The 23,479-nt window shown below is 42.2% G+C and overlaps 2 protein-coding genes across 3 annotated transcripts in view; one reads left to right on the top strand and one right to left on the bottom strand.

The window, feature by feature from the left end:
- The window catches only part of BID (BH3 interacting domain death agonist), a 26,094-nt gene extending 2,615 nt beyond the window's left edge, over positions 1 to 23,479 (top strand). For both annotated transcript variants that reach the window (XM_039366981.1, XM_039367057.1), the window contains exons 2-6: positions 11,377 to 11,447; positions 11,793 to 11,994; positions 20,202 to 20,335; positions 20,941 to 21,150; positions 22,285 to 23,479. In XM_039366981.1, coding sequence (XP_039222915.1) covers positions 11,439 to 11,447; positions 11,793 to 11,994; positions 20,202 to 20,335; positions 20,941 to 21,150; positions 22,285 to 22,290 — 561 coding nt within the window. In that variant the 5' untranslated portion in view covers positions 11,377 to 11,438 and the 3' untranslated portion in view covers positions 22,291 to 23,479. The remainder of the gene's footprint in view (positions 1 to 11,376; positions 11,448 to 11,792; positions 11,995 to 20,201; positions 20,336 to 20,940; positions 21,151 to 22,284) is intronic.
- Positions 9,949 to 23,479, bottom strand: part of BCL2L13 (BCL2 like 13) — a 47,805-nt gene continuing 34,274 nt past the window's right edge. The window contains exon 7 of the mRNA XM_039366866.1: positions 9,949 to 10,303. Within this exon, the coding sequence (XP_039222800.1) occupies positions 10,217 to 10,303 (87 nt within the window). The 3' untranslated portion in view covers positions 9,949 to 10,216. The remainder of the gene's footprint in view (positions 10,304 to 23,479) is intronic.

The raw sequence follows: 23,479 nt of genomic DNA, 5'->3' as shown, positions 1-23,479 counted from the left end.
TATTCTATTGGCTTTCAAAAGCCAATAGAATAAAAGGGAGTAGCACAGCGAAGGAAAAGGGGGGAAAAATGGCGGACTGTGTTGTTTGGCGACCCCCGTGAAATGGTCGTTTGACCCCAAATGGGGTCCCGACCCACAGGTTGAGAACCACTGCTCTAAAGCATTCTGGTTATTGTAAGTGTTGCACTAACTCCCCTTGCTCTGTACAATCACATGATCAGGAACTGGGTGCTTGGTTTACTTATGATGGGTTGCCAATCCCCCCACAATCATGTGATCTTCATTTGCAATTTTCTCTCCTGGCTTTCCCAGAAAGTCAGTGGGGAAGCCAACAGGGAAGGTTCCAAGCTGCTGCTGCCTTCTGAAGAATTTCCTCTCTCCTCCATAAGCAAGGGGTGGGGGAAGCCTTTGTCAGGCTGCAGAAATGGAACTCAGGCCATTTCATCTCCAACCCAGCACACAAGTTCCCCTCCACATCACAGGGGAGCTGACTGCCCTCCTTCAGCAAGCATCTCTTTCACTCCATTTATTTAATGACCCAAGCAATCAACAATTACAACTGGGAGAGCTGGGTTTGCAGTTGTTCAACAAAATAATCAAAATTTGTATACCAAACTTTCTCTTGACAGCTAACTATATAAGGTAAAAATATTGGGTTTTATATGTGTGTGTGTGTGTGTGTGTGTGTGTGTGTGTGTGTGTGTGTGTCTTTGGTTATTCGGGTTTTCTCCCACGTAAAATTGGAAGTGTCTTGCCAAGACACTTCCAATTTTACGTGGGAGAAAACCCAAATAACCAAAGACCTACATACAAACACCCGCGAAAACCTCAGAAAACATACACACACACACACACATATATATATAGTTTGCAAAAGATTTCAATGGTTGAATTTACCTCAGTATTTAATTGTACTGTAGTTGTAGAAGTGCTTACAGCTTAAACTTTTTGAAAATTGTGATTTTTTTTCACCTTGAATAAAAATGGTATACACTATTTTTTGATGTAGTGATTAAGATGCTGTCCTAGAAACTGGATGGTTGAGTTCTAGTCCTCCCTTAGGCAGGAAAGTCAGTTGAGTGACTTTGGGCCAGTCCCTCTTTCTCAGTCCAACCCACCTCACAGAGGCAGGAGTATAGTTGTGTTTGCTACCTTGTATTACATGTGAAAAAGATGGGGTAAAAACCAATACAAGTAGTCCTCACGAAACAATGGCAACTGGGACCAGAATTTCTGTTATTAAGCAATAATAAAGTGCAGTGTCATGTAACTTTATTTCTGAATAAATATAACATTTATGATTATTTTTAATGTAACTTGTCTCTTAATTTGGTTTTATAATTTTATTACTTTATTGACTTATTAACCTTATGCTACTGTGGCTTTTTCTATTTTAATAGATAGTCATCAAAACCCCAAAGAAATAATAACTTAAGACGGCAATTGTGGCTTTTATCTATCACAGTGATTTCCTGTGGCTGTGGCAAATTTAATTCAATAAAATTTGCTGAGCTAAAATTCCCCAGTCTTGCTTAAGAAGATTTAAGGAACTAAAATGATAAACTTTGCATAGAATTTTGAAAATAATTCTTTGTAAGATAGCTGTACTAAGATCATCTAGCTCTCTTGGCCACTACCCGTTTTCATTTTTACTTCCAGCCACAGTTTTCCTGGTACTTAGAAACTGAATCTTAGTGTAATTCTGACAACTTACTTCCTTAATAAATCTGATCTTTGCTACCTGAATCATGCCACGAAGTTTCTGATTACAATCACGAGTATGGTGACAGATTTTGCAGTGTTGTTTCACTTATGTGGCCTAACTTAATATCTGTCCTATACAAGTTGTGATATTTAGAATTGCTTAAAACATAATGCGCTAAAACCCTGCAAAATTAGATGACAACAGATTATGGTGGGGACTTAAGTATTCAGTACTGTTCTATCCCAGCCTATTGCTGTCCTTGTTAAAGGCACAAGGACCAAACCCCTGTTGATACAATAGGCTGTAGACTTTAAAACAAAACAAAGCCCTTTTAATATGGATGACAAACCTTTCAAATAGTCCAAAACACAAACAGCAAAACTCAAGTCCAAAGGAAGGAAATAGTCCACAGGAAACACGATGCAAACAGAAGAGAAGTCACAAGCAAGACGAACAAACCAGGATTCCAAGAAGCACTTTGCAAACGGTTGCCTTCAGCAACCAGCACCGCCCACACCTCCTCTTTTTATATAGCAGTCCCAAGGCGTTGCTTCTCATTGCCTTCTCCTTTTACTCTGGAGTTGCCGTATTGACTGCTGCTGATTTACTCTCATTAATTGATGACGTGTGCGAGCATCAATTAGCAAGTCCATCAGGTGTGAGTCCTGACTCATTCTCCTCACACAGCTGAGCTTCATCAGGAACACGACTGGAGGGCCCAGGCTCTGCATCAAATGTTGAGTGCTGTAATTCATCAGAGCCTCCCTCTTCCCCTGATGACCCTTCAAATGCCTCCTCCACCTCCTCCTCAGATTCCTCAGACTCAGCTGTTGGGAGCACAGGCTGGCACGGAATCACAACCAGTATAACATAATTCTTAAAAGTTTTATGAATACATTTTGCTTGACTTTCCGCTTTATTTTTTAAAATCATTTAAGCCAACCAATAGTTCATAATTGAAGCATCAGTACTGATAGTACTGTAAAGCCAAAAAACCCCCAGCAAATTCTCATAATTAAAAGCAGGAAAAGGGCCAAGAGAGGTAACAAGCAATCTGTAAAAGTCTCGTGTCTACGACTTTTAATTGGGTGATACAGTGCATCATGGGACAGCAGTTTTTAAAGTAAGGTACCGTCAACAATTTGGAACCCATGTCTCCTGTGGAATTGAAATTTGGCAAATTTGTAGTTGCTTCACTACTTACTGCCACAATGCCAGTTGGAGGTTCAATAGACCAGACCTGGACCAGCCTTCTGCAAGCTGGATAGACTGGTCCCTCTTTTGGCCACTGAAGAGCAGGTATACCAGTCTATCCCTAGCCTTCCACAGGAAATCAGCCTATTCTCACCATCTGCTGCTAAAGAGCAGTTAATTACAGTCAAGCCAGCAGGAAGTCATGTCACTTTGCTCATTCTATTTCTCTGCTTAGGTAAGGAAGTATCTCTGAAATGGATCATAGATTGTCTAATAGATCACGAAGATATGGGAGGTTCATGGGAAATCAAGTTTTAATGAGTTCCTCTGTACAAGGAATTGGGTATCTTAGAAGGCAACAGAAAACACTTCATCTGAAAGCTGGCTAGTCCCATGTGACCAAGATGAGTGGTAGTAAACAAATGGTTGTGAAGTGTTCCAGTTGATCCCCTTACCCAAATTCCGGTAAACCCAAATTCTGCAGGATATAAATATTTGTGAATAATTTTCTCACTTTTTCTTTGTTCATGAAGTATAGAAGAATGATAGACAATGGGCACAGGAGATCTTTCAGGATTTTTGACTGCATCTCTTCGCTTGAATTTGCCACCAGCAAGAACTGTTTTGCTATAGTAGCTAAGATTGATTTTTCAGACCAATATCATGTGGGTGTACTAAGTTATCTCCCTTTTGGATTTTTCAGCATTCTTCATGTACCATATATTATTTTTACAACCTTGTGAAGTTATTACTGTGAAGTTTTTAAAAAAGTGACAGACTATGAAAACAGCTGATGTCTGGGAATTGAGGGAGATTAACATTGAGAGTTCCCAGTTCACGTGTAGCTCCTGCTTGAGAGACAGCTTGTTCTAGCCATTAGTTTATTACTAGTTTTACTATAAAATACTGATTTCTTATAAGCTTCTGGGTTTTTTTTCTTGAGGATTGATTACAAATTTAAGTGACCGTATTGCATTTTTATTCTAGTATTTTTCCAAGGATTTTAAGAAGATAGTAGATGGTGATTCTATTTTTCGGTCTGCTTTATCTTTGGAAGAGGTTGGCAAACTCCCCCAATAAAGATCATGACAAGAGTATGAACTCAAGTCTCACTTCTCCTAGTTTCATTCCTCTAACCACTTTGTTATATTGTCTGTGAAATTGTGTAACCAAACAAGAAACTTACGGCTTTTTAGTAATGTGTCATTCGAGTTGTGACTTGTGTACAATTCCTAGAAAAAAAGGAAGGAATGAATCACCACCTTACTGTAATACAGTAATAATGCCACGTAGATACTGTAGCAGAGTAAATAAATGCTCTGATTTCTGCAGAAGATGACTTTGGCTTGATGAAAAAAAAATCAACATCTCAAAGACCGGACTCATGTAGGTTTGGTTGGTCCTAAGTATCCATATTCTTGACTGAGTTTACTATTATTATTTTTTTCATTGTTTCTCAAATAATGTTTCTGTTCCAAGGTGTACTTACCATAGAACTGCCAGTCTGTTTCCCTCAAGCCCACTTAGCTAATTAATGAAGAGATGGCAATAGCACCTAGATTTACTGTATATACTGCTTCATAGTGCTTTACGGCCCTTTCAAGCGCTTTCTATGCATCTTCATTCAAATGACTAGACTGCAGCCTTCACCCTAATTCACATTTATATGAAAACCAGTGTGATGTGGTTAAGATATTGGTCTAGACCAGGTGTAGTCAACCGTGGCTCTTTTATGACTCGTGGACTTCAACTCCCAGAATTCCTGAGCCAGCTAAGCTGGCTCAGGAATTCTGGGAATTGAAGTCCACGAGTCATAAAAGAGCCAAGGTTGACTACCCATGGTCTAGACTCTAGGAATAGGCGGAACCAAGTTCTAGTTCTCTTTTGACATACAAGTCAGTTGGGTGACTGTACCTACTCTCAGTCCTAATCAACATCAGGCTCTGTGACTTGTCAGTGATTAAAAAAGACCCTTCTTTGCATCATGCATGATAGCTATGAGAACTAGTTAAGTGCAATAGAAAAACACATGGATCCTGCAATCAAGCAGGGCAATGCAAAAATAAATTATAAAATAAAATAAAATGCAATAATGAAATGAACCCAAGCAACCCTAATTTTCACATGTTGGCTTCAATGTACTCATTATTCCTTTAATTTAAAACTGCCTTTATATTGATTAATCCTACTTAAAAAAAATGTGAATTTGGTTAATTCTAGCATTTTTCTTCTTACTAATGACCTTACTAATACACAACAAATGTATTTCAACATTGTGCTAGTTTGCGATAGTTTTACTAAAAAAAAAAAGTTCTAATTTAGAGAGATAGTTGAGAACTTCCCATAAATTCTTATTCTTATTTAGAAGTATAGTTCTTTGGACATGGCTTGTTTCTGTTTGGCTTAGCATAATATGTGTACCCATTCCCTGTGGTTTGTAAATTATGGTTTCTTTAAAAGAAGCTGCATATTTATGCTAAACTGTATTGTGGATTTGTCTGGCATAATAAGTAGTTTTGGTGAGTACAATTTTGCTTTTTATAACTATTCGATGCATCATACATTTCCTGTACCTATGCTGTGTTGCTTTAGTTTTCTTTGTTAGTTTGTTAGTAATTTGTCTGTTCTGCAATAAACTGAACATGAGATACATAGCAGAAAAATGAATCTTTGAAATACAATTTTGTTTATAAAACTACATGCTAAATGTTGAGAATTCAAAAGTTCTTAAGTTCCAAGTTTTTCCATAAGAAAAGATTAGGCACATAAAAGAAATCTGCTATCTCCAGTGATGTTCATTCTTATTCACTCAAAAAAATCTCTATCCACAGAATTGGCTAATGCTTCTCCTTCAAGTGACTTATGTTAAAGAATTATTTGTGCTTTTGTTTCTTTCTTCTCTTAAAAATTGTATATTTTCAACTTTATTTAAATTTCAGACAGTTTCGACTGTTGACTGCATATGATGCAGTAATCTTACTTGGAGAATTTGCAATTTGATATACTTTGGGCGTATCCCAGCTTTTTCAGTTAGTTTCTTTCCATTTTAGTATTTAGACCTGTCTCATGCATACATGGAAATTTGCTGGCAAACACAGACATATCATGGACTGGATTTATAGTTATTTCTGTTATATTTATTGAGGTTTTTCTGGCATTTGATTGGCATTCTACAGATATTGCACAATGCTTATATCAGAATTAGTATTTGTGGAATTTAATGAATAATTTGAAATTCTAAAATGCTGAGTGTTCATTTTCTGATGCTTGCCTTAGATCAAGGGGTCATATGTGCAAAGTAATTCACTGAGCAAAGCAGTCATAAACTCATGAGTTGTCAGAGGAAGGGTTTCTAAGCCATATCCTGAGGATTGGGATACTCATCCCCCCTTGGTTCTCAGTATCTTCAGAGTTAGATGTGTTTACCAACTGTTCAATTATCTTTCAGTCCTTCTTGATTTAATTATCTCTGATTTCTTACCCTCGGGAATGAGCCTGTTAGAATTACTGGACAATTTGGTTCTGTCAATAAGAAGTAACTTCATGGAATAATATGTAGCTATCAGTGGCTGTTAGTCATGAGGGCCATTTTTTTCAGTTTTTGTTCCTTCATACCAGTTTTGACTCCTCGGCAAGATCCTGCAGTTTCCTTGGTAATATTTTCAGAAGTGATTTGCTCTAGCTTTGTTCTTCCTAGGGCTGAGCACGAATAACTGGCCACTTGGTTGGCTTCACGTCTAAGGCGGTATCAGAACTCAGGGGGTCCTGGTGTCTGGCCTTATTTGTTTTCTTTCTTTAAGGTTTTTAAAATGTTTTTATAATTAATACTGATAAAAGATAGGTAAAGGAGGCCCTGTGGATTTTACTTCACTAGTTGTTGCCGACTATAGGGGGCAGCGCTCATCTCCGTTTCAAGGCCATTGAGCCAGCCCAGTCTGAAGACATTTCCACAGTCATGTGACCAGGGTGACGTCATGGAGCACTGTTACCGTCTCACCAAAGTGGTACTTATTTATCTATTCACATTTGCATTCTTTTGAACTGCTAGTTTGGCAGGAGTTGAGGCGAGGACAGGAGCTCATTCCATTGTGTGGCGCTTGGGTCTCGAATCCGGGCTACTAGCTTTCCAACCGACAAGCCCAGCATCTTAATTGCTGAGGCCCCACGCTTTTTATTAATACTGATTATTGATTATTAATAATACATTAATACTAATATGTGGTTTTATATTTGCATTCACTGTTTTAGCCTTCTTATATGCCAAGAAAGTTGAGTCAGTTTCGTGAGTTGGGCAGTCATATAAATTTTGTCAAAAATTTAATCATATTATAGACCAGTGGTTCTCAACCTTTTTAATGCCGCAACCCCCAACCGGTCGTAAGTCGAGAACTACTCAACTGGTGCAGCACCGTTTGCAGAATGGGACTTTTGGCGGGCTCAGCAGGGCAGAGACAGCCTGGACAATTCCTATTGGCTTTTGAAAGCCAATAGAATTAGACTCTATTCAAGAGAGTCTATTCAATTGGCTTTCAAAAGCCAATAGAATAAAAGAGAGTAGCACAGCTAAGGAAAAGGGGGAAAAAATGGCGGACTGCGTTGTTTGGCGATCCCCGTGAAATGGTCGTTCGACCCCAAATGGGGTCCCGACCCACAGGTTGAGAACCACTGTTATAGACTGAGTGACTGACTGACTACCAAACTAGTTCTCAGAGCCAATTATTGCCTTTCTGACCAAAGATCATTATATCATTATCAGTGTCTGGATAATGGTGTCTGACAGTGCCACAGTGCATGGCAAGCAAGTGCTGATATAGTAGTACAAATAAAATACGCTGGGTTTGTTTCTAGCACATTTGTCAACTTTTTGTCAAAACAAATCTTGAGCACTCCTGTGGGCATTTGGTTGGTCAGAATAGGAGTAGAACAAAGTAAGTTTTTGATGTGATCTAGCACATCTCCTTGTGAATTGCATGTGAATGCCCATCACTGAACAAGGAACGGTCTCGGGCTTCATTCTGTTTGTGTCATAATCAGTGCTTTTTTCCTAAAAAAAAAAAAAAAAAAAAAGGTGCCAGAACTCACACACATTATACAACCCTATAAGGTTCCATCCAAAAAAGGTGCCAGGACTCTGTTCTGGGCATTCTATGAGAAAAAAAGCCCTGGTCATAGTCATAGTCAACCATTCAGTTATGTCTGATCCTCAGCCACTCTATGGATCAGCACTGTCCATGTCCCTCTGTCTAACACCATCTCCTTCAAATCCGCCATGCTTATCCCGGTTCATCCTTTAATAGTATCCACCCAATAGGCAAACAGTAGGTCTGATTGCAAAGTAATAGAATTCTCATTGGAATTGGAAATGGCTAATTTGACTGCAGTATTATACAATAAAAGTTTTATCTAGTTTGTCTTCCTCTCAGTACAGGAACAATGCAACTATAGTTATTGTATGCAGTATCTGAAATAAATAGTTATCTGAAATAAAGAGAATATTGTTTATCAGAAATGCACTGCCGTACTTTGGAGGGCCTTGCTTATTATAAAGGGCCTCAACGTGCTTTTCAAGGGACACCAGTGCTAACAGATACTTTCCTTAGCTCTTGCCGGATGTTCTAGTCTACCAAGTTCTTCCATTAAAAGTATTTTAATTCAGAGAAATGGAAGTAGCAATGATGCCAGCTTTTGCAGCTTCTCAACTTTCTTAGAATGCAAAATGCAAGCAGTTTAGAAGTGGGCCATCTGCCCAGAAAAAGAAGCAGGAATATGAAGGGGTATCCTGCAAAAATGAAAGCTACTGTTGATGGTGGCAGATAAATCTCTTTGCATTCTGGCTGTACAGTGTTTTTGAAAATGGACAAGTCCTACCCCCCCCCACATACTATGCCCCCCCATAGTTGAAAGGGAATTGGTTAACTAACAAGTACAGAACTGAGAACTGGTTCATACTTGGCATTAAGCCAAAATGGGGCTACCTCATTGTGATGTGTGTCTTATGGTCAGGAACTAAATAATGGCTTGTTTTAAGGCTATGTTTTACAGTTTGAAATTGTGATATATGTGAGTGGAGAAGTATTTCTGTTATCGCTTCCTGACTACTGATTTTTTTTAAGGTCTCTTCCAAGTCTGTAGAGGAATCAAAGAATTGCTAGACGCCGGGTTATGATTACTTTGTTCCTCCTCGAGAGTAACTTGTTTCTGAATTGTTCATCAATCATGGTTAAGAAAAGCATGACTTAGCATGGTATATAAATGTGTGGACTATGTGTTTGTGAAGAGTACTGATCTTCAGAATTGTAATTCTGCCTCCATAATATGAGATGCTGTGTTCCAGTAAAATATCCATAATAATAAATAAAGATTGAACCACGGTGCAATAGCTTTTTCCTGTGGGGTTGTATGTATATTTGTTTCATGATTTTAGTCTCATATAATGATTTCCTACTTTTCTGGGGCTCCCCCCAAGGGTATTTATTGCCTGGAATCGTCACTTCCATCACTATTTTTGTCTTCGATCTTCTGGTTTGATTGAGGCTCAGTTTTCTGTTTTGCTCTATTCTAACAAAGAACAGTAAAATATTTTTTTTCCTTTTGTCCTCTGAGGATTAAAGACATGTTTGACTTTTTTTTACTGTATATAATAACACAAAAAGACTTGTATCTTGTATAAATGGCTCAAAGTCTTCTGCAGCAGATAAATATTTTCAGGAGAAAATATCTGAAGAGGAGGAAAATGTGAGACATTGCAGCCCTGCACACCATTGCCTTAAAATTAGCCATACTGAGCATGTGTGAACTGAGTTGTGTCAACCTGTGTACAGTTGCATTTTAAATGCACATATCTAAACAAAATGAACAGCATTATGTAAACATTTTAGAGAAATGTTTTAAAATTTAAAAGATAATTGGAAAAGCATGCATTTGTTCTATTATTTGGTGTTAGGGAAAAAAGGAAATATGAGAATTATTAACGCAATAACTTTAGGAGAATATACAGGAACTGTATATTCATTATAAAAGTATCATTCATAGAAGTAACAAACCTGAAAAAAATATCATATTTGTTTTTATTGTTCAGAATATTGCACACATTTTTTTCCCCAGAGAACAATTGACTACCCCAGCTTACTGGCTTTGCTTGTCTCAGCTATTTGCTGACAGAAAATTTTTTAAGAGTCACCTTGATTTTATTTTTAATCTTTGTACATTCATTGAAAATAGAAGAACCACCTCCATCCCATCCGTGAGGGAAGCAAAAGATACCAGGCCTCCTACAGAAGTTGCTTGGAGTATTTGGTCTGGTCTAAGAATCCTTCCTCAATCCACTGTATTTTTATAATTCCCATCACTGACTGTTGAGGGAGGTCTTTTGACCAAGTTGTCATTGCTGTTGTTCATTGTCTTCTGTTCTTGCAGAGATATAATTGGTAGAAGAACAAATCAACATTTAGATTATCTCCATGTTACCGCCCATACTTTAGATCAGTGGTGGCGAACCTATGGCATGTGTGCCAGAGGCGGCACTCAGAGCCCTCTCTGTGATGTCGTCCCAGCCCCACCTTCCCCCGTGGCCCCCTACTCACCAGCAGACTGAGTCGCCCCCAAGCACAGCCCACTCAGATGGAGCCGGGCAGCTGGGACAAGACTCCAGCCTCACACTCCATTGCGCACAGATGATGCTGCTGGGTGTGGGTGGAGGGCATGGCCGCCATGGCACTGCTGGGCCACCTGGGCAATCTGCGGTGAGTCGTGGAGGCGGTGAGTGGCCCTGCGGGCAGGCGGGGCAGGGCAGAGCAGGCTGGGGATGGGGGCAGAGTGGGCGGGATGGGGCGGGGGTGGTTTTGGGGCACTCGGTCTCTAAAAGGTTCACCATCACTGCTTTAGATAGTTGAATGGTGCTTCCAGGATACCTTTGGTGAAGAGAGTAATGTGGGGAGAAAGAGAATTTAACAGAATAACAAAGTTGGAAGGGATCTTAGAAGTCTTCTAGCAGTCTTCCTGCTCACACAGGAAACCCGATACCATTTCAGGCAAACGCATATTCTCTTCTTAAAGACCTCCAGTGTTGGGGGTTTGAGAGAAGATCTGTTAGGCAAATGTTGAATTATCCTTTGTTTGTATATTTTGAACTCTTTCACGGGTTTTGGCACTAGGGAAATGCATATATTTGCTCAGCTGTTGTTTTAAAGGTTTTCTTATGTGGCCCTTGAAACTTTAGTGAGAGTTGATCACTGATTTTTGGTGACACAAAGTGAAAAGTGAATTGGGGGGGAGGAGAGAAAGGAAACAATCTTTACTATTATATTGATAGAAATTAAAAAGCCTTTAATCTGTCCCCAATTCTGAGGGTAGACTTGGAGATGTTTGATTCACTACCATTAACTAACAGGTTCCATCTCCTTTTCTTCTAAAATTTGTGAAAACATGTCCCTTATAAAGCATTTTCACACTTTTTATTTGTAATTTCTCTTTTCCAGATAGATGATATACGGCTTCTGCAAATCAAATATAATCCAGTTGCCTTGTTTCAGCAGCTACAATGAATCAGGTTGGATTCAAAATTACTAACAAATATTATATGGGTTTGTCTTTTGATTCAATGCTTATTATTTATTCAGGAAGAGTTTTCTTTAAAAAAAATTGCACAGTTTGCTTTATTTTCAATGTCCAAGGTGTTAGTTGTGATAGCAGGGGAACATCCCTTCCCACTAAGAGCCAGTTTAGCAAAGACCGAATACATTCAGTAGCTATGAAAATAATTAAATACTAACTGATGTGACAATGGAGGAATGTTCAAATTCAAAATTAACATAGGTAGATTCCTGCTCCTCATCCTGTCATGTTGGGCCTGCACATTCTCTTAATAAATAATGTTTTGTGTCTTTTCCAACAGAGTGACCATTATGGTAGTACAGAAGTCGCCTGTATTGTTCTCTACTCTTTCCTGGAAAATTCCTCCGATGTTGCTTTTGCTTCCAAACTTTCTAGCTTGAAAAAACAATTGTTGGCACCAAAGCAGTCTTATACTGCATATGATGATGGGGAGCTTCAGACAGATGGCAATAGTTTTGGGCGAGTAGAAGAAAGAGCATTGGGTGAGCAAAGTTCTTTATATCCTACTTTTCAGTTTGAATAATGAAGGAATTATTGTTAACACTGGATTGGCGACTTTGTTAGGCTCAACATATATCCTCGTTCAAACGATGAAATTCTGCCAAAATTATTAACACCTCATGAAATTTCAAGCTACATCCAAATGTTGAACTCTTAAAGTGGGCAGGGGTGGCATATTTTTAATCATATTTCTATAGAGCAGGCAGTGAACCAACTTCCCTTTTGAAGGGAAGTGAACCAACCTCGTCCTATAGATACTAGGTCAGTGATGGCGAACCTTTTAGAGACCGAGTGCCCAAACTGCAACCCAAAACCCACTTATGTGTTGTCGGGTGCTGGGTGGGTGTGGCCCATTGGGTGGGCATGACTGTGGTGGTAGCGGCAGACTGGGTGGGACTAAAAGTTCAATCAGTCAATTCCAACTTTGCAAGATCTTTTTTTTCCTGTGAGAAGTTGAAATTTATTGATTGAACTTTTTTTTTTTTTTGCACACGGTGGCAGAGGCCTAAAGTGAAAAGGTTTTATAAAACCCAGCTGAAGGCCTAGGACTGGGGTGATGGCAGGTGTGCCCACAGGGAGGGCTCTGCGTGCCACCTGTGGCACGCGTGCCATAGGTTCGCCACCACGGTACTAGGTTGTGAATTGTTAGAGCAGAAAGAAGCAAGTTTCCAGGAGAAGCAGCTCTGTGTGCATCCATTCATGTTCACACAAATTCTTTGCATTGCTAATTGTATGACTGTTGAGCTGGAACACTAATTAAGTACAATGCCCTTCTACCCCTTAATACAAGTAGTCCTTGGCATACAACCATTCATTTAGTGACTGTTTGAAGTTACAGTGGCACTGAAAAAAGTGGCTTACAATCAGTCCGCATATATACAAACATTATAGCATCTCCAGTCGTGGTAAAAACTTGAATCCTTGGCAACCAGCATGTATTTACAATGGTTGCAGCATCCCAGGGTCACGTGATCAATATCTGTGACCTTCCCAGCTGGCTTCTGAGAAGCAAAGTCAATGGGGGAAGCCTGACTTGCTGAATGACTGCATGATTTACTTAAACAACTGTAGTGATTCACGTAACAATTGTGGCAAAAAAGGTCATAAAACAGGCACAATTCATTTAATAACCAAGGAAATTCTGGTCCCAATTGTGATTGTAAGTCAAGGATTACCTGTATTACCTGTATATTTCTGCAGATGTCTTGAATTTCTTCTTCACTTAATTTATTCCTTCCAAAATAGTGACTTCCAAATGTGATGAACTAAATGCTTCTTTCCCTCTTATGGGTGGGAAGAGTCTACCACAACCAGAGGACACTATTTTTTGCAAGGGATGGCACTATAATTCCTTTGCCTCCTTCCAAAATGAATTGAAAAGTTATCTAATTAATCTAAGCATTCTCCAGTACAGGAGATGGATAATCCATGGATGGGTTTTCTCTGTCTGCCTGCTCTTGAGACCAAGTAGCCAAAGCTTGACACGCCCCCACTTCCTGTGGAGTCCATTTCTTAACTTGGTCTCTGCTCGGAGAAGACTCGTTTTGGCGTGGCTCTCAGCTTATCAGGTTAGACAAGAAATCCATTGATTGATTATCCCTTGATAATTGGCTTCCCCTTCCCAAAAAAATATTTTCCACCTATAGGAATTTAACCACAAAATTTTCTGGGGATCAGTCCTGATCTCAAACCTAAAATTAAAAGGGGATTGGTGGGGAGGGAAATTTCCCCACAGATATCAGCCAGCCCCAGGGCTCTGGGGGGTGAAAAGGGGGGGAAGAAGGCATCAGCAGAGACTACTTGCTGAACCTTTTCCCCAACCACTAAGTTTTCCTTGGGATCATCCCTGATCCTATATTAAAATTGAAAAAGGGGGTGTGGGGGGGGAAAACTCCCCACGGATCCCAGTCAGCCCCAGGGCTCTGGAGGTGGAAAAGGGGGGGAAAAAAAGGCATCAGCAGAGACCACTTGCTGAGCTTTTCTCCCCAACCTTCCAAGGGATTTTTTCCTCAAATTGGGGGAAAAAATAACAATCTCCAGGTCCGGATTCAAACTTGAATTCGGATCATCGGAGATTCCCTAGCAGCCCAGGGCAACCGCGGGCGCCATTTTAGTTGCCGTTTTCAGACAACAAAGGCAATCCCTGGCTGGGATTACCTTAAAACGTCACAGCGCGCCAAATTTAAATCCCCGGGCACAAGCAGCTTCTGGGAGGCTGCGGAGCTTATCTTCAGAGGGAAACGAAGCACAGGAAGGGAGTAAGCCAACCAAGAAACGGAGGCTAGAGAACCCTCCTGGGATCTGCAAAGCCCTTTTTCAGGGAGAAACGAGCTGTGGCTGCCATCTCTTGCCAGAGAAAGGCAAACCAAGCTTAAGGAAGCTCTACATCATATCTGGAATCACTGATAGAGGCGGAATAGGAGCACACAACCAGCGCTCCACCCCCGATACACACATATAATAATAGGACAAAATATAATAATAATAAAAATAGATACATAAATTTTAAAAATAATAATAATAATAATTTAAAAAAAAAAATTTTTTTTTAAAGCTAAAAATTAAGCGACTGCAGGGCCAACAGGCCTAAAGACAGAACACACAATATTATCATCATCACCATTATTGTTGTTGTTGTTATTATTATTATTATTTTACTATTATTGTTGTTCCTATTATTGGTGTAATAGTATTAATAAGAATAAATTCCGCTCTAGGTGACCGCCATTTGATACCTGCTGTGTATTAAGTCAGGCCTACAGACCCTTTTGAGGTCGCCACTGATATTTTTTGCCTCCCTTTTCCTTTTTCTACTGGTGCACGTTGCCTGGTCACCTAAGGCCTCCGGGCGGAACCCAAAGAGTGGTTCCAAACGTGCCTTCGGTACCTCCCTCAGCTACCGTGACCTTAGCCCAGAGAGAATATTTTTGTTGTGGTCGGGTGATCAGGGGAACAGTCCTGGTACTTGTTCCAATTTTGCTCCCGCCAATCCTTGCCTGCCTGAGCGTCTTCTCAGTTTTTCTGGGACTGCTCAAGCGGAATGGAGGGACCCTCGTTGCCTCAATCCATGAGCACGACCCCTCCACCTCCCAATTACGGCTGCAACACACCTTCTGACCAGAAGGCGGCAGGCAAGTGCAAAGCGAAGACAAAACACTCGCTCAAGAGGCCCTCCAAGTTGGCGGAAAAGCAAGCCAGCCGTAGGCACCAGGCCCTGGAGAAGGAGTTCTCCAGAGCGCAGAGGCAGGCCCAATTGGAATTGGTTCAAATAGCGGCCACCGAGATGGAATTACCATTGGGTCCATCCACATCAACCCAGAGCGCGTGGTCCATTCCAGGAACACCGCAACCACTGGACCCGCCATCTACATCAGCCCAACAAACAACCACGGCGGCAGGCACAACCACTGAGTCCAACTCTCCACCTGCGGTCACCACACCCAAAGGTAATGACATAGGGGACATCTGGGCAGATGGACGGCTAGAGGCCCTATTAACCAAAGTGGTGGACCGAGCCCTAGCACAGCGCTCCGCCCACCACGACCAGGGGCCCTCCATCTCAGCCATGCCACACTCGGAACTCCCCTCAGAGTCCTCAGGCATTCAGGAACCCGTCTCCCCGGCCCAGTCCTCCATGAGTGGTTATTCTTCACCACAAGAGGAGGATCAACCTGGGATCTCTATGTCAGAGGATGAGGAACTTCCCCCTGAGCCCCCCTCAGGGGGATTATTTAATCCCAACCGCTTCCTCACGATACTACGCAAGGCCACAGCCATTGCGGACATGGGGACGGATCAGTTTTCTCAGCCGCAAGCGACACCGGCCACCACATCCAGACCCGTATTCGTAGAAAAGGTGACAACGCAACACCATATACCTTGCCCCGCCATTTTCCTGAAAGGGATCAAGAAGCCATGGGACTCTCCCGCTTCCTTCCCATCAGTGAGTGGTACGGACAAAAAATTATACAGCACTGCCACAGACCTCAATGAGGCCTTAGAAATTCCTAAAGTAGATGAAGCCTGGACCCCCTTGGTCTCCCAGACAGCCATGGCTGGGGACCTAGTGGAGGCCCTTAAGGCAGATGACAAAAAGTGGGAACAAGCCTTTCGCAAAACCCACCAGACAGCGGCATGGGCCATCAAAGCAGCCACCTCGGCCTCCTTTTTTGTCCGGGCCACCCTCATCTGGTTGCAACAACTACAAACCATAGTTCCTATGGAGGACATACGAACACACCAGGACCTGGCTAAGATGGTAGCAGCCACGGAATACGCTGCAGACGCAACGTTCCAATCGGCCATTTTTTCATCCAGATCCATAGCATCCAACATAATTGCCAGGAGAATGCTATGGCTAAAACACTGGCAAGCTGACACCAAGGCTAAGTGGCGGCTAGCGACCGCCCCTTACTCAAGCAACGGTCTGTTTGGGGAGGCCTTGGACCCCTATCTTGTAGAGAACAAAGACAAGCGGAAGGTCATGGCACACTTGAACAAAAGGTCAGACAAACGTACCACACCTTACTTTCGTAGGCAGTCCTTTCGTCAACCGACAACCACGCCTATCAGTCAGGCACCCAAGCCATTCACTCCCAGGCAGAACAAACCGTACGGCCGCCCCTACGACAGACCGGGGTTCCAGCCCAGACAACAAAACCAGTCGAGACGACCCTTTCGTGGAACGGGTCGTCCGTACCGGAAGACAAAATGACTCCTACATAGACCTACCCATTGGAGGAAGACTAGCTCACTTCTTCCACCAGTGGGAGCAGACCTCCACGGACAACTGGGTACTACAAACCATCCAGTCCGGGCTGTCCCTGGAGTTCCTGGTCACACCCCCAGACCGACTCATCAACTGCTCGGTCTCCAGGAACCCCACCAAACGCAAACTCATGCAGGAGGCCATCCAACACCTGTTGGACATTCAAGCAATAGAACCGGTCCCAGCGGAATACAGAGGCAGAGGATTTTACTCCATCCTCTTTGTGGTTCCAAAGACTTCAGGAGGATGGAGGGCAATCCTGGACCTAAAAAACCTCAACCGCTACATCACATACAAAAAATTCAAGATGCAATCCCTTCAGTCCATCCTGGGAAGCATCAGAGAAGGAGACTTCCTGGCATCGATAGACCTCACGGAAGCCTACCTTCACATCCCCATCCACCCAAACCACCGCCGGTTCCTACGTTTCTGTTACGGGGGAAAACACTTCCAATACAGAGCTCTCCCCTTCGGTCTATCTTCGGCACCCAGGGTATTTACCAAGATACTAGCAGCGGTAGCCGCCAAACTGAGAAAAATCCCAATACGCGTCCAATGTTACCTAGACGACATACTAATCCAAGCAACATCCCTACAGACAGCTCAGGCGGACGTAAGGACCGTCATTCGCGTCCTCCAATTACACGGATTCTCAGTAAACTTTCAGAAGAGCCAGACAGTTCCATCGTCCAGGCTGCTGCATCTGGGGGCCATGATAGACACAACCAACTGTATGGTCTATCTCTCCTAAGACCGGGTGGCCGGCATCAGGGAACTGGCTCGCTGGGTTCACAGGCAACGTTCAGTTCCGATACTAACACTTTCCCAATTATTGGGCAAGATGGTATCGGCCATAGCCATTGTACCCTGGGCCAGGCTCCACCTACGGGAACTACAGTGGTTTCTGCTCCCGTACCAACGGCAGAACACCAGCGCATCCAACCACCTAGTCAGGGTCACGGCACAAATCCGCAGGGCGCTACGCTGGTGGTGCTCTCGGGCCGTGACCAAGGGGTCACCCTTCAAGGAACCAGTCAGAGTTACCATCACTACAGACGCCAGTCTGTATGGTTGGGGAGCCCATCTGGACTCCCGGTTTGTACAGGGACGTTGGTCCGCCACGGATCTGAGAAACAACATCAACTGGCTAGAACTCAGGGCTATCCACCTAGCCTTGCAACAATTCAAAGACAGAATCAGAGGCCACCACGTTCACGACTCCTATTCAGCTGGGTAGAGCCCAATCTGAAGTCACTAAAAGCGGAACACATATCGGGGGTCAACAACCAGCAAGCGGACTTCCTAAGCCGCACCACAGTGGACCCTTCGGAGTGGGGGCTACACCCGAACTTGTTCCTAGACATCTCCCGCAAGTTCGGGTACCCGATCCTCGATCTGTTCGCATCATCAGACAATGCCCAGCTCCCCAGATTTTACTCTCGTTACTTCAACCCGCGAGCAGAGGGGACGGACGCTCTGAGAACTCAGTGGCCTCAGGGTCTGCTTTATGCCTTTCCCCCACTACCACTCATACCGGCGGTCATCCGAAAGCTGATTCAGGAGCGGGCAGAAGTGATCCTAGTAGCACCATATTGGCCACAGAGACCGTGGTTCGCCGACCTGATGAACCTGTCTCAGTCGCCCCCATGGAACATTCCCCCTCATCAAGTGTCCCTACACCAGGGAACCATCAGTCACCCGGAACCCCAATGGTTACAACTGACCGCCTGGCACTTGAGCGCCAGATAATGGCACAGGAACTATTCTCTCCCGGGGCCATTACCATAATTCAAGCTTCACGCCGTCCGGCAACAAACCGCATTTATGACTCCACTTGGAAAAATTTTTGCCTTTGGTGCAGGGAACGGCAGTTTGACTTACACAAACTCTACATCCCTCAGATAGTAGATTACCTCTTGGAGGGACTAGACAGAGGCCTCGCCCCCGCGACCATCCGCAGGCAAGTGGCGGCCTTGTCCACCCTCCTCACCTGCACGGATTCGGTTCCCTTAGCTCACCACCCCAGGATCCGCGCCTTTATCAAGGGCGCCTATAACACCAGACCTCCAGTAATTCACAGGTACCCGTCCTGGGAACTACCGCGAGTCCTTCACGCACTCACTCGGTCACCATTTGAACCATTGGCGACCGTTTCCTTGCGACACCTGTCGCTAAAGGTGGCGTTCCTGATTGCCATCACATCGGCCAGACGAATTTCGGAACTGGCCGCACTGTCAGTCAGAAACGACCTATGCATTTTCCACAAGGACAGGGTGGTCCTTAGGTTAGATCCTTCCTTCATACCGAAGGTGAATTCACTCTTTCACAGGACACAGGAAGTAATTCTCCCAAACTTCTGTCCAAATCCAACACATGACCGGGAGCGGCAGTGGCATACATTGGACGTCCGCAGAGCCTTGCGGCGTTATATAAAGCGTACAGAACCCTTCCGCAAATCGGAGGCCCTATTTGTGTCCTTCCAAGCGGGCACCTTGGGGCGGAAAGTTTCCGCGGGCACCATTGGAAGGTGGATCCGAAGCTGTATCGCAGAAGCTTACAATGTATCATCCCTGCCGCCCCCAAGTCATCTCACAGCCCATTCCACCCGAAGCGCTGCAACTTCGGCGGCATGGGCTACCCAGGCGTCAATCGAGGAAGTTTGCAGGGCCGCGACATGGTCCTCGCCTTCCCCGTTTATACGACACTACAAGATAGACCGCTTTGCATCGGCGGATGCCTCCTTTGGTAGGAGGGTCCTCCAGCAAGTTGTCTCAGAGATCAATCTACCGGCCTTATCTGTTTCCCACCCCTTGGGACAGTGAGGCTTTGGTACGTCCCATCCATGGATTATCCATCTCCTGTACTGGAGAAGGGGCGTTGGTCTTACCTGAACGCCTTTTCTCAGTACGGAGATGGATAATCCACACCCACCCCAAGGCCAGCAGGCCGCTAGTAGGGAGCTGAGAGCCAATACCTCGTCAATCATCAGCCAATTCGCCCTCGTTAAGAATGGACTCCACAGGAAGTGGGGGCGTGTCAAGCTTTGGCTACTTGGTCTCAAGAGCAGGCAGACAGAGAAAACCCATCCATGGATTATCCATCTCCGTACTGAGAAAAGGCGTTCAGGTAAGACCAACACCCCTTCTCATTAGGTTGTCCTTCACTGCAATTTAATTCACTTGCTAACGTTGGAGGGTCTTTAGCTAATGCAAAGCATCATCACGCTTCCAATCTAACATCTGCTCTAAAGCTGGGATGGGCTTTAAAATACCTGTGTATTCTGACATAGAAATCATATGCAGGATCCAATTTTATCCTAAATCCAGTGTTCTAATGTTAGCTATGATCAAGGTTGCACAATGTTCTTGCATGCTTGAAAGTCAACTTTTTCGTCTTTTTCATTCATGGATTTAAATTCAGTGGCCGATGAGGAAATTTTCCGGAAAATAGGAGCACGGTTGGCTGTAATGGGCGATAAACTGGCTGCTGAGATTGAGCCCTCATTTGTGCACAACCTGGCACAACAATTCATGGTGGAAAATGTGCCCAGTCAGGTGAGAAAGAGTAGAAACCTAGTGGGTTTAATAAGATAGCACAGGAGGACTTTAATAAGAAAACAAATCTTGTACTTGGGTTTTTGAGGGTTCTTCTGTTTTTGTCAATCATGACTTCTTTTTCCAATTACCACATGCGTATCTAGTAAATGGCTTTAAGCGACTGGGACTTCTCAGTGTTCTGATCATCAATTTAGTTGAAAAATGAATTTGGAGGGCAGTTCTGTTGCTGAATACAGCTAAAAATAGACGTTGAATTTGGATGGTCTTTGAAGTATCTCCTTAGCTGACAAAAAATGGGATAGAAGACGCAAAGTCCAGTGAATCCAGTGAGAGCATGAGGATAAATGATTATCTCCATTTATACATGCTGGAATGGTGCAATTAATCATAATTAGTAACTGAACATTGTTACAGTTTGTACATAATTGAAACTGTAAAGATTCTTTCATAATTAACAGTCACCATTAATTTACATTTTATTTGTAATGTTTTTTAGTTGTAGTCTTGATCACAGTCAGGAGAAAAATCTAGCATCTGGCTGGATTAGAGTTCAAGGGGGCCAGAACAGCATTTTAGAGGTGTTTGTTCTTCTGTTTCTGTAGCGTATCCAGCATCTGTCTCTAGCAGTGCAGAACGTCATGGCAAGGATGCCTCGAGAATTGGAACTGGAAAAAGCCACGTTACTGGCTGCAATGGTTTTGGCCAAGAAAGTAGCCAATGTAGTCCCTGAGATCTTGCAGCAGGTGTTCAACACAACAGTGAACTACATTGACCAGAACCTCCACGATTATGTGAACAATTTGGGACCTGAGGTGATTATAGATAAAATCACAACATTGCATTCTAGTGAAGTTTATCTCCAAATCAGAGATGGTTGGTTGGTTGGGGAATTCTGAGCGTATAAGGCCACATGTCTTAAAAGCTGCCAAGTTTGAGAAATCCTGATTTAATACCTTTACAAGAGTGATTCTTATGCCTCTTTCAAGGAGGTTAAATTCGTAGAACCTAATGCTGAAAAGGTGGTATGAGAGGTTTCTTAGCTCCAGATGTTGGGGAAGCCTGGAAGCAGTAGCAGCCTGGGAATTTTGGCTTGATACACTTTTTCATGTAGTCCGCGACTTATCACAACTGAGCCCCAAATTTCCACTGCTAAGCAAGACAGTTAAGTGAATTTTGTGACCTCTTTTTGCATAGTTGTTAAGTGAATCTGGCTTCCCCATTGACTTTGTTGTCAGAAAGTCAGAAAAGGTGATCACATGATCCCAAGACACTGCAACCATCATAAATATAGGCCATTTGCCATTATGATCACCTGACCATGGGGATGTTGCAATGGTCATAAGTGTGAAAAATGGTCATAAGTCACTTTTTTCAGTGCTGTTAATGACTTTGAATAACCACTAAATGAATGATTGTAAGTCGAGGATTACCTGTACTATTCTGACTCCATGAGAGCGCTCTGAGGCCAGTAAATGTTCCCAAGATCTGCTAAAAACAGATCCAATACTGTTATATTTTTAAAAGGCCAATTCTGTAACTGTGAGTGATATCCTTAAATGACCTAGAACACGTCTTGAATTTGTCGAGAATTAACGTTTTATGTAAAACCTCTTCAGTACACTCTGATCTTAGTAATTAGATCAGGGAGTGAAGGTCAAAGGTCATCTGGATTAGACATGATTTATTCAATTAGCGCAACAATGAATTATACACTAACCACGTTAAACTAGGCTTGCACTATGTCCTAGGCTAAAATGTCTGTCTAACCACAAGAATCTACAATATATTGGAACTTACAGGGGGAAGAATGTGCAGTCTTGTACTGATTTTCAGCTCGTCTTGACACATTCTTGGCTAGTTACTTTAGAAAATATCTGAATCGTCATTTTCTTAATGTAACTAACAATTGTAATGGATGCAATTAATTCTCTCTGTTTCTTTCCTAGAACTGAACAAAAGGGATGCATATATCTACATGCAAGAATACATTTTGTTTTTGTTTTTTTAATTTTTACAATTTAAGAAAAATTGTGTCATCTTGATATTTTTAAGACGTTTTTGAGCTTTTTATCAATGTACTTCATTACTCTATTTAGTTGACTGAAGTATGAATTGGTAGTTCTCATTTTCTACTTGACATCTTAAGTCATTTTTTATGCCCCTTGCAGGAGAAAAGCAAAGTGGATTATTATTCTCAGGATTGTGGTGTTGATGGCATCTGTCCTTGAAGAGGAACAGAAGCTAATGACCACCTTACAATATCATTAGACAGTGTGTCCTTCCATTTGCTATCTGAGAATATACTTGATTTATAATTGTGATTTTTTTTTAAGAAAAGGCCATGCATGTTAATCTACTTCATTTATTTGCCAATTAAAAATTGCCATAATATAAAGTCAATTAAATAAGAGTATTGTTTTTCATATTTAATATGAAAAATGCATGAGCCTTGTTCTCAACTGAGACTGATTCTCTCCACTACAGATTTTATAGACGTATTAGAAAAGGGAATTGCCTATTTGCAAATGACCTTGTTGGATACCAGTACAGTAAAGATCAATTATAATATTTATGATTGGGTTTGGCCATTGCTGGAATACAGATTTTAATGGGGAGGGGGGAAGTGATAGCCATTGTACAATTTTTAAAGATTTGATGAAGGTCTCTGTTTTAAAGTTGGGAACTAAGTCAGAAGTCAAATTGTTTACAAAAACATTACATTTTATAAATTGACTTGAAAGGTTTATATGCTTGTCTATCTTTGATACTGTAATTTAGACTGTTAAGATATTTGAAAAGTAATCTGAAAAATTCTAGCTTGTAGGTATTGGCAAGAGGGATGGAATCTCAGTTTATTGGTTGAGATATTGGATCATTTGAATGGACTCAACTGTAAATATTTAAATAGATATGGCTGTCTCTTTGGGTGCTTTTGATTTTTCAGCTGTGCAGGCTTTCTGGCCTGAGTATGGATTACATCTGAGAAAAACCAACTTGTGGAAGGCTACTACATTATATAGCTATTCTTTTTCTACAGCTAATAAAATTTTAAAGTAGTATATGTTTTGCTCCAGCTATTAAAAGTCCACACACTTTTTCTTCAAAATTTAACTTTAATAAAATACAAATAAGGGCGTGGTT

Source organism: Crotalus tigris, unplaced genomic scaffold (assembly GCF_016545835.1).
Source record: "Crotalus tigris isolate CLP2741 ecotype Arizona unplaced genomic scaffold, ASM1654583v1 scf7180000017541.2806704, whole genome shotgun sequence".
Lineage (NCBI taxonomy): Eukaryota > Metazoa > Chordata > Lepidosauria > Squamata > Viperidae > Crotalus > Crotalus tigris.
This window is presented reverse-complemented; position numbering and strand designations above follow the sequence as displayed.